We start from the raw sequence: 11,871 nt of genomic DNA on the forward strand, positions 1-11,871 counted from the left end.
AGACTAAAATCCTCAATTCGGTCCTATCGTTTGGGTGCTGAAGGGTAGATGTTAGCCCTCAGGCGAGGGGAACGTGAGAGCTCCAAAGTGAGAGCCGGTATCCTCCCAGCCTAGCCGTAGATTCAATAAACAAGCGTAAGATTAGTAAATGTCCTTTATGCCTGGACCAAAGGGTAAAGAATATGTATGCTCCTATTTTGCATAATACAATTTGAACTGATTCACTATAATTTCTTGACAAAGAGAATGATGCTTTCTTATATATTGAATATCACATTAAAAACTTTATTAGTATAATTAGTTATTTAAGAGTTATTAAAATTACATATTTATGTAAATTACTTATTAGTGATAGATAAGTAATTTGAATTATATTGTTGTGATTAAGCAGTGATTTTCTAAAATCTTAGTTTGTAGTTCTAATATTACTCCCTGTGGGATCGATATCTAGGACTCCATTAGAGCTGTATATTACTTGAGTGATACATATACTTGTGTTGATAAGTGTGACTTTACCATAATTGAATATTATATATACATCTTTATCGAATCTATAACCGTTGTTCAGTTTTTGGTGTCGTTGCTAAGGAATTAAATCTTCTAGCAGCAATATTAAATACTTATATTTTTAAGCATATATAAAGTCACTGTCATCTCACCCACCAAGGCTAGGTTGGGCTGAAGAGGAGATCATTTGACTTAGCTTAATTAGTGAGGAGAGGTCCCTTCCAAAAAAATTGGTTAAGCATGGGTTAGAGTGTATCATTAAGAGGGTTAAAAACTTTTTAAGGGAGCTTGAAAGTGGCTCCTCCTTTTGCCATTAATGGCTCGATGAGGTGGCAAAGGCTCATTTGGCTCACCTATGACTTGAGGATTGCTTCATGGCTTGTCCTTGGCTTGGTCATTTGCATTAAAAAAGATTTTTGGATTTTATGGGGTACTTCGGTGGATTTTGTCATGAGGCTTTAATTAGAATGATTTGATCATGGATTTAAAACTTAGAGAATGGTTTTGATTAAATGGATGATGGGAAGAAATTTCATGTCATGTGGGCATTGGATTTGGGCTTTTGGAATTAAGTGTGGAGGGGGCTTGGGCTTTTGAAATTGGGATGAATTTGGGCTAAAATTTGGGTAAATCAAATGTGTCATTTGGTGTAGGGAGATGTAATGAATATTTTTAAAAAGATTTCATGATTTTGAATTGAATTGAAAATTCAATTTGGCGGAATTTGGGCATATGACTAAATTGGGGCAAACTTGGAGATTTTGATCCAAGTTGAAATTGAGCAGGTTTAAGGCTTGAACAAGGCCAATTGAGGGACCAATTTGATGTGGGGAATGGTTATAAAGAGTTTTGAGTCCAAAGTTGGGGCAATTGGATAGAGCATGGGGTTCAATTTGGGGAGATTTAGTCACATGGTCAAAATTGGAGCTTTTTGATTTGGGTCAGAGTTGGGTTTACAATTGGGTCAAATTGGGCTTGAATTTTATTTAGATTAGGATTATGGATATTTTATTTTTATTTGGAATTGAAATTGGACAAGATTGGGTCAATTGGCTTGACATTGGGGCTAATTTGGGGAAATTGAGCCTTTAAGGGTAATTTGGGGTTTTGGTCAAAAAGGGTCAAATTGGTTCAATGTGATGGTTTAAAATTAAAATTGGGAATATTTAGGATGACTTTGGAATTTTTGAGAGTTTTTAGAATTTTTGGAATTTTTAAGTCATGTGGGGCATTTTGGTAATTTTGGCAATTTTGTGAGTATTTTGAGGGTTTCATAATTTTGGTGAATCTTGACCAATTTGGGTAGTTGGGAATGATTTGAAATGACTTTTGGACAAATTTGGGTGTTTTAGGCAATTTTGAGAATTTTTGCAAAAATTAGGGTTGTAAGGGTAGTTTGGTAATTTGGTGATTTTGGGCTGGGATGGGCAAGTAAGTCATGAAGCCATGTCAAACCAATAGGAGCCACATGAGGAATCATTTTGGATGCTCGATATGTTAGTCCTAACTCTTAGCCAAGGGCAGGGGTTTGGCTCCACCCATATGAGCTTTCTAAAAGGAGTGAGGAGACCAAATCAAGGGATCCTAGGGTGGGTGTGTGCGAAAGTGTAGTTTGTGCAAGCTACCATAACCAAGACCAGACCACCCAGAGTGAGTCCTAAGGCTTGACTATCCTATAGAAACTCTCCTTGAGCTCCCTCATAACCGACTAAGTGCTAAAGGCTATGACCAATATGTGAAACTTCAAGTTGAGTAGAGAAAAGTTTAGAATTTCTACTGGTGAGGGTTCCTTTTCTAGTTCTCTAGGAATAGCCAACAATAAAGTCCTATGGCTAGACCCTAGGCTACTAAAAAGAAAATTAGACCTCAACCAAAAGTGAGGTCAACACACATTTATATGCATACACACACAAAAATGTTCATGCACACGCACATTTATATACACACTAATATTCATATACTTACATGCTCAAAATTATACACTCACATTTATACACATAGACATTCACAAATATTTACACATGCATTTATACACATACACATTCTCAAATATTCACACAATTGTTTTCACCATTCTCCTTTTTTATTCTTATCAGAGTTTAAGATATTTTAGTCAAGGTTTTATGTGTGTTTGGGCTAGGTTATGTGAGTTTAAGGGTGTTAGGATTAGCTTAGTTTTCAAGTAGGCTAGGTTTCATGCATTTGATGGGTTAGGGCTTTCAGTTTAGGAAGTGACATGCATCAATTTTATGTGATTTAAGCTTCATTTTATATTATATTTTACCTATTATTTTTTCTTACTTATTACAGATTTACATTTAAGAAAGACTTTGTTGATGTTGTGTAGGTTATAGTTATAAGACTCATTCAAGTTGGAATGAGAAAAACTAACCTAAATGCAGCCTAAAGAGGCATGACCACACCCAAAAAGTGGTGTGAACATGCCATGGTATCGACACCAACGACGTGACCACGCCACGATTTCACATAGGCGGCATGATTAGTCACTTGATTTAGAAGCCCGACATGACCACACAAGTTTTCACGTCGAAAAAGCGGGAAATTTTTTTGAAAAGAAATTCCCTTGCCAAATTCCTTGATTCTGATATAAGAATGATTCATAAGGCTTCCTGAGGGCTTCTTGAAAGAGGATGAAAGTTCTAGGATGGCTAGAGACAGAGATTAGAAGAGATTTTTTAGTGTTTCCCATACATTTTCATGCTTCTTTGGGTTGAAATGATTGGGTTAAGTTCTACCTTATATTCTTGAGAGTTTTTGATGGAGAGTTTTGTATGAGAGGGAGAGTTGCCATTGTTGCGAAGGAGATAAGTTTATTGTAAGTGTAACATGCCCTTATTTCTTGCAATGAAATTTTTCATAGTTATTTTTATTATGATTTTCTCAACAATGCGTGGCTAAATTTATCTTTGTGTCTCTTTGATGTAGGCGTAGTGGTTTTTATCGTGGTGTTCTGTGATATTTTTTTTATAATGTTTTCCATGCTTTCATGGCCTATGTTCTTGGTTAATCTCCAAGTTTCATTTACTTCTAGTCTGTCCAAATAGGATGCTAAAATATTTCTTGAAGCTATGACCTCTAATCATTATGTAACGAAAATGAAAGGATTAAACACAGAATCCTGAGAGAATAGACATATTTCAGTAGGATTCTGCAACCATTTATAGGGATCAAAACATTCATGCGAAATGCCATGAGGAATGAGGGAGCCTCAACTTCATGCATATTTGGCTTTCTTAAAATAGATATGGACATAAGGAGTAATGAATCCCCAATTGATAACAATCATGTAGGAAAAACTTTAAGAAAGTCACAATCACCACGATCCCCGAATCACAGAGGTGTGAGCCTAATCAGTTCTAAAAAATTGTCGAGATTTTTCTCACTTTTTCTATTTCTGCTGCCTGCTCTCTCCTCTGCTTTCAATATGATTTTTATGACTTAAATCCTTCTTTGCAATACCACTAAACTAGGTTCATCGGATTAGTAAATTAGAGAGCTTTTTGCTGAAATAATAATTAACACTTTCCTCGTGGGATCGATACACAAACTCTTAAACTGCTACTACTTGACATTGGCACTTGTATTGTACGACTAACTTGCTTCACAGTAAATTTTGGCACTTCAAGTTGGTTAAATAGGTTAGGGTTCTAGGTTGATGGGTTTGAAGGGTTAGGAATTTTGCATTTTATGGATTTAGGTAGATTAGGTTTCGATCAAGAAAAAAAGGGAGAAGAAAAGATTGTAATAACAAAATATATGATAGCGTAAAGTAATGCTCTATGATTTATCATACAAAAGTCAACATATACATGATACAAGATAAAGGGAGATTTACTATGTAAAAGACACCATATTATGGTAGAACATGCAAGGGAAATCAAAGGACAACATAATTCAAAGTGGATTGACAAAAAAAAAAAAACAAAAAACACAAGAAACATAATTACAAAAAACACAAGAAACATAATTTCATGGTGGAACTTACAAATACATGGTAAAAATTGAAATTAAAATTTAAATAACATGAAGAACATGTAAGATTACTAAATCACATGGTGGAAAATGAAATTAAACATGAAATAACATGAAGAACATGGAGAATTACTAAATCACATAGTGGAATTTCAAATTGGGAGAGGAAGGAAATAATGTTATACCTTCCTTTGTTGGATCTTAGTGTTCTTTCTTGCATTAATTTGACGATCTTCTCTTTTCTCTTCACTTGGATTTCCTTGTCTTTACTTGGTGTTCTTCTCAGTTTTTGAATGAAGAAAAGGGGAGGGTGAGGGCTCCATTTATGAGGAAGAATAGGAGGGAGATGGCTTGGGTTTTGAGTAGGGAGGATAATAATGAGGGAGATGAAGAGTAGAATGTGCGATGAATGACGGGAAAGGGGAGTAGTTCTGGGTTTTAGTGGAGTTAGTGGGGGTGGTTGTGTGGTGATGTGGAGTGGATGACTGGGATGAAGAAAAAAGGTTAAAGGAGAGAATGGAGGCAATGGATTCGATTAAGTAGAGGAGAAAGAGGAAGGGCTTGGATGTATAAGGCAACCAAATGGGAGGAAATGTAGTGGATTGGTGAGGTTGCAAGGGGAGAGTGGTCGGATGGAAGAAGTTAAAAAAAATGAAGGGCTTAAGTTAAGAAAATGCATGGAGGGAATTTTTCAAAAAGGATGGGTATTTTAATAATTTGCTGAGGTAGTTAGGGTAGTTATGCCAAAGGCAAGTATACGTCATTTTCAAAAAGATGAAATAAGGAGTCATATGATTGAAACCATATTGAAAAAAGTAGTGTTTAGCTCAAGTTATTGGCATTTGAAGTGGCTATGTGGTTAAAAGTTGGTTACAAGATTGTTACAATTAGGTTATGATCAAAATTTTGACTTAAACTCGTGAGGTAGAGAAAAATGCATGGAATTTTGTGGTGCATGTGGTTTTGATCAAGATAAGCTCCATGTGAATTTATAATATCTTTGCGTTGTTAGTTATATTCTATCTTGTGATTTGAGTTGAAATTTTTAATTAATTTTATTAGAACAAATAGTGTATTTTTGAATTAATAATATTTAGTTGATGTCCAAACTTGATTTGAGAATATTTTAAACCGGTTATGGCCAAAGTTTCCCTTTTTTCATCAAAATTATTATTTTCTCTCTCCAGATTATTGTCGGCTCAATGGGCCTATGAATGGAGTCAAATTTAAGTGTAGAGGGCTCTTTAAAAGGTTTCTACGATACAAAAACAATTGAAAAATAATTAAACTTGAAAAATTTTTACGTGGGAGCATTCTTCATGCACGAAAACCCTAAAATGCATAATTTTACTTAAAAACGGCGTTCGATGACTACCAAAGTGGTTTGCGTGCTCCTCATATTTGATTATGAAAATTATGCAACTTACATAACGTAATTTGGATCAACGAATTAGCCTATGGATAAAACGATAATTTAAGGGTTTGTGAGATAGAACTTTTTAGGCATGAAATTGAACTTGAAAATTTTATGTAAAAATAACTTCAAATGCTCGTTAAAGTTATTTACATGGCCTTTATATGTCATAAAAATTATCATGCAACTTTTATAATAAAATTTTGAGTCTTACAATGACCTCTGAAGAGAAAACGTTAATCACGGGGTTTTGGTTGATTTTTTTTTTATGGGGTTTTGGACGATTAAACTTTAATTTAAGTTGACTTTAGAGTTTGATTAAAGTTGGTTATATTTGAAGTTTGTTTCGGTTAATTTTACTTTTTGTTAAGTTAAACCTCAGTTTTATTAAATTATGGTTTGCTCAAGACTCGGCTCACATGAAATTAAGTGTAAGATAAGAAATTACGAATTTACCAAAAAAAGAGGTCTACATCTACTTGACTAAAATACGTATAATAACTTATACAATTCCCACTAAAAAAGAGACCTATATATGTAACTTTAAATATTATCCCACGCTCTCTATAAATAGTTGTCATTCTATGAATAAAGTGTTACACAAATTTGTCCAAAAAAGTCGGGAAAGACCAATACAATACAATTCTTCTATTTTAATGTTCTTTTGTGAACATCTCTTTTTCTCTTTATTTATTGGGCGTGATTCACAGATAAATCAAGATCCAAGCACCAAAAGTTCTATTTTAATTTATAAAGTCTTATTAATTTATCACATATATGTTTTAATCACAAAGGTAAATTCATACTGACATTTAAAAATCATAAACGTTATCTTCTTTTTTTTTTTAACTATTTATAACTTTTTTCACGCATGAACGAACTTTTGTTGCTGCTTATTGCTATCTCCAAGCATCAAAAGTTCATAAATCATCGATGATCAAAATTATGGATTCGAGGGAGCAATAAATTTTCTTAGGTACTGCTTTATCATTAAAAAAAAAAAAAGACACAAAAGCAGAGTCCACATTTTAAAATTGGATTTCGTTTTATTATACAATAAAATTAAATCCCAATATAACATCCAATTTTCATATGATTATATATTTGCTCTTATTTAAATTTGCATTTTAATAGGGTAGTTAGTAGTACAAGGTCTTCTTTAAGAAAATTAAGTGAACAAAATATTTTGACATATTATTATTTAGCTCAACAATAATTTAACAGGATGATTTTTTGATGATGGTAGATAAAGACAAAACAAAATAATTTAGTGGTTTATGGCAAAACATAAATATTTATGATGCCATTTCAGCAAAAAAATCCTTTTATCATAACTATTAATTATTTTTATTTTTATGGAAAATAATAATTATATAATTTTTTTTTAGAATCCTCAATATGAGATGATGGCGACAGCTAATTTAATAAAAAAATATTGAAAATTATTATTTAAACATAGAAATTAATTCTGACAATCTTTAATTTAGTTTCCAGAACTAATATAAAAATAAATAAATAGAAATTATTAATGATACTGATCAGGTGGCTTTTCTTAATTTAAAGTACGGTCTCCTACCTCAAAGTTTAAAACACACACTCCCCTCCTAAATTTTTTGGGGGCATGCGAAAACAACGCAGCTCCCGTTCTCGTCTCTGTCGACGGCCCCTCTCATTCCTCTCCATCATTCTCAATCTCGTCTCTCTATCAATCTCCCCGTGCCTTGAAATCATAGCTCCAAAATCTTATAAATGGTATGAGTGATTAAGGGAAGAATCGGCCTTTAATATTTTTGATTCGAAGCTATGCTCTGATATATCCTGGTTTCCTGCAAAATGAGTTTTCTCGATTCTCTTTTGGGGAAGAACGTGAGGAGATTCGTCAAGAGGAAAGACAGCGATGCAGGGGAACTAGGTCTTTTTTACTTGGATTGCCTTATATTGCATGAAAATGTTTATTATTATTATTATTATCATTATTTTACAATGTGCGATGTTGGAAATGGATTTCAGTCATTTCTGGCCTTTTGGGTGTTTAATTTTTGTTTTGTCCTTCTAACCGGACTTGAATTTGAAGTTGTCTTTTTTTTTTTTAGTATTTTCCGGGTATTAAATTTGTTTGTTTCATCTGCTTCAATGCATTTATTATATTTATGTAACGCGCAATCTGCATTATTAGGTTCTTAATGATATTCTTTGTGATTTGACTGTCATCCTACGATAATTTATTGTCGAGAATATTATTCTGTGATTTTTCCGTGATGCACACTTTTGTGATAAATCTAGGGTTTTAATTTATCCTGATAAGTGCTTGCGTGGTAGTGCCAGCGCTCAGTAATCCTACATTGGTATGCCGTAGTTATTTCTTTTTTGCTGCTGCATCTCAACAGGTTTTGCTAACAATATTTGTTTTGGAAATTTGGTCATAAATCTGAACAGTTAGTTTTTTTTTCTTTTTTCTCCTGCTAATGCCGGCCAGGGTGAGCGCTTGGACCTAATAGTAATAATAATAAAAAGAGCGAACAGAAGGAGATGCCCTTTTTTTTTTTTTTTTGGCCTTATCATCCAACATTAATTCTGGGATTCGGGGTCATTCTATTCATTAGCTGTTAGTGTTTTGACATAGACTTTGGTTTTTGGGCTGTTTTTGTTGCTATTATTTTAGGTGTAAAATAAAGAAATGCAAAAGTTTTAATTTTAATAAGTTTTCACATGGAGAACAACTGTGGAGTTCTTAATTATTTTCCACTGTCTTTTAGCATAAGAATATTAGAATGAATCTTATGATTTGCTTATATTTCAATTTTGTTTCTAAAATTCAGTACCCTCTCAAAACCAGAGTACATTTATTATTATTGAAATGATAATGATATATAGCAATTCAACCCTAACTTACTCAAATGAATTGCAATAAAGCTAAATTAATTTATAATACTTTGATGAATGCATAAGTTATTTAGTTCTCTTATCCACCCGCTTTTTATATTTTTCTGATTTTCACTTTTCAGAAGTGTGAATCTTATCTGCTTCAGATTTCTTTTTATGCAATCAAATAAATGGATTCTAACATAAAATGACCATAAGTACTTAGTGAGGTGGCTTCCTTTATGCTGATGCTGTGTAATTTTCTTGTATTCAATTGTCACTTTTAATGTGTGCAGGTCTTTCACTTGAAGAAATTCGCAGCTCTTTGTATAATGATTTTAATACTTCTGAGGGGGCAAGACGGAAACAACAACTATATTGCGGTCCTTTTATTTCAATGACTTTTAATTTCATGATCTCTGTTGGGATAATCATGGCAAATAAATTGGTGGGTCAATCCCATTCCGATTTTTTATTTTGTTGAATTCCTTGTGATTTTTTTTGAGCTTATCTTATGTGAAAATACATATGCATCATCTTGTCAGGGTATATGGAGATCAAACTGATGTTAAATTCATATTTCCATATCAAACATAGTGGAAATTTTAATAATCCTACAATAACATTTGGCACAACTAAAATAAAGCATTTTCCTTTAATCCAAATATGCTAGATTAATCTTGTTTGAACTATTATTCTTTCAATCCCACCGTCTGTAATTCAATATCGTCCTTATGGTATTGTTTTTTTTTTTGGCAGGTGTTGGGAAAAATTGGTTTCAATTTCCCAGTCGCACTATCGTTAATACACTATGTGACTGCATGGTTTCTGATGGCACTCTTTAGATTATTCTCATTGCTTCCTATTTCTCCTCCATCAAAATCCACACCATTCTCCTCTTTATTTCTCTTGGGGGCCGTTATGTCTTTTTCAACCGGACTTTCTAATATAAGCTTGAAACACAACAGGTGAGGATGAGTGCATGATTTATCAACTCATGATGTATTTGTATAATTTTGATGCCATTTTATGTTTTTCTCACCGGGCTTGGAAATTTGAACCTCTTATTTGGACGGCTAGAGAAAATACCACTTGATTAGTGTTTTATTGTTCTTAATGTTGATCAACTTACTACAAGTTAAATCATAAAATTTACCTTTTTCAAATTTCTTAATCAGTTTCCTGTTTCTAGTGTTGGGTTCTATCAGATGGCGAAGATATCTGTAACACCAACAATTGCTCTTGCTGAATTCCTTCTTTTCAGTAAAAAGGTTACCCTCTATAAGGTCTGTGATGTCTTTTGTTTTATTTTCTACCATATTATCTTTTGCATTGAATGGCACAATTCTCACATGCTACCCTTTCCCATTTTTGCATTTTTTTTTGGGTGAAGCAGGTTATTGCTCTTGCTGTGGTTTCCGTAGGTGTGGCTGTTGCGACCGTCTCTGATCTTGAGTTCAATTTGTTTGGAGCTTGCATTGCATTGGCTTGGATTGTCCCAAGTGCTGTAAATAAAATTCTATGGTCAAACTTGCAGCAAAATGGCAACTGGACAGCTCTTTCGTAAGTTGCTTTTTTGATTATTTTAAAAATCCAAATATTGCTTTTAGCATGCGTCTAAACCTAGGAAATCATTAGGTTGATGTGGAGAACAACTCCAATAACCATCTTCTTCTTCTTGGCTTTGATGCCATTGCTAGACCCCCCTGGGTTGCTATCTTTTGACTGGGATGTGAACAACTTAATGGCTATCTTAATTTCCGCTGTCTTTGGATTTCTCCTTCAATGGTCAGGGGCCCTAGCACTTGGGTAAGAACTGAATAACCTTAACATTTGATGCTGCCAAAATTTCTCAATTCATCATTACTAACAGATGCAGAAAAAATCTCATTACTTAAAAAAACAACACTTTATCTACTTTTGAAACAATTTGTTAATGAAGTTAGAATGCTTCTTAGGAGTGAAGAAATTTGATTTCTCACTATTCTTATTAGTTCTTTGCAAAAATCGAAGTTGGCAGAAGTTTTATATTTGAATAAATGTGTATTTTCAAGTGTAGTAACAATTCATTTCATTTTGAAATGTCAGTTTGATTATAATGAGGCCTATATTACTATTCGTGTTTATGTGAACTCATAATGGAAGATAAAGTGAGAATTATTTAGGAGAAAATACTTGTTCATTCCGTTGCTCTTCAAAAGATGGTACACATACATAGATAAGTTTGAAAAATAGCATGTATAGGAAATATGACTAAGAAAACAAGAACTACACCAATTAAAAAAATCAAAAGTTGGACTCCTATAATTGTGTAACAATATAACAGGAATACAAAAAAGCAGTTAGAGGATCAAACCTAAACAAAAAAAGCTACAACATCCAGGAGGCCTTTCAATCAATTGAAATCCACCTAACTAATGAGTGCAAACTTGGTAATTAGTTTCAGTAAACTGTACTGAAAATGTCCCTTGTTAATGCGAGAAAATTTGGAATTATTCTGTAGCAAATATAACAGCTGATTGGATCACAAGATCAAGCATCTTGATATTGACAATTACTTGTTTTCAAATAATTTGGGTCTGGTTTGTACTTTACCTTCAGAATTGAAATTCTCCACTCTCCCTCAGCTGGATAATAACTGGATATGAAATGTTGGCATTCCTAACTGCTTAATTTGGTTGTCAAAGTTCATGTTTGAGAGAGCTTTAGTAAGGATGCCAGCAATTTGCAGCCAGGTTGGTGTGTAAAAAAGTGAAATAATCCGAAGGTCAACATTTTCCTTGATTAAGCGATGATTAACTTCCACAATTTTAGTTCTATTATGGTGAACATGGTTTATTGTAATTCTTATTGCAGTTTGATTACCACAAAGTTATACAATGTGTTCTTTTTTTGGCATAAACATCTCATTAAGGAGTTTTTAATATTCTTTCACAAATTTCTTGGTTCTTGGCTCTAAATCTTGCTTCAACGTTACTCCTGACTAATATAATTTGCCTTTTCTTCTCTATATTAGGAGATTATCCCATATAGGGGTGTAAACGTGCCGAACACGAGCGAGCCATGCTCAGCTCGTGTTCGGCTCGTTTATATTT

The 11,871-nt window shown here is 33.3% G+C and overlaps 1 protein-coding gene across 3 annotated transcripts in view; it reads left to right on the forward strand.

Annotated features, from left to right (window-relative positions):
* Window positions 1-7,516: 7,516 nt before the first annotated feature.
* LOC110031461 (uncharacterized membrane protein At1g06890) overlaps window positions 7,517-11,871 on the forward strand; it is a 23,916-nt gene continuing 19,561 nt past the window's right edge. For 2 of the 3 annotated variants that reach the window (XM_020734665.1, XM_020734666.1), the window contains exons 1-6: window positions 7,517-7,826; window positions 9,073-9,224; window positions 9,536-9,744; window positions 9,969-10,062; window positions 10,173-10,339; window positions 10,415-10,585. In XM_020734665.1, the coding sequence (XP_020590324.1) occupies window positions 7,748-7,826; window positions 9,073-9,224; window positions 9,536-9,744; window positions 9,969-10,062; window positions 10,173-10,339; window positions 10,415-10,585 (872 nt within the window). In that variant the 5' untranslated portion in view covers window positions 7,517-7,747. The remainder of the gene's footprint in view (window positions 7,827-9,072; window positions 9,225-9,535; window positions 9,745-9,968; window positions 10,063-10,172; window positions 10,340-10,414; window positions 10,586-11,871) is intronic. The other variant, XM_020734667.1, reaches the window with a different exon arrangement.

This window comes from Phalaenopsis equestris, unplaced genomic scaffold (assembly GCF_001263595.1).
Source record: "Phalaenopsis equestris unplaced genomic scaffold, ASM126359v1 Scaffold000822, whole genome shotgun sequence".
NCBI classification, from domain to species: Eukaryota; Viridiplantae; Streptophyta; class Magnoliopsida; order Asparagales; family Orchidaceae; genus Phalaenopsis; species Phalaenopsis equestris.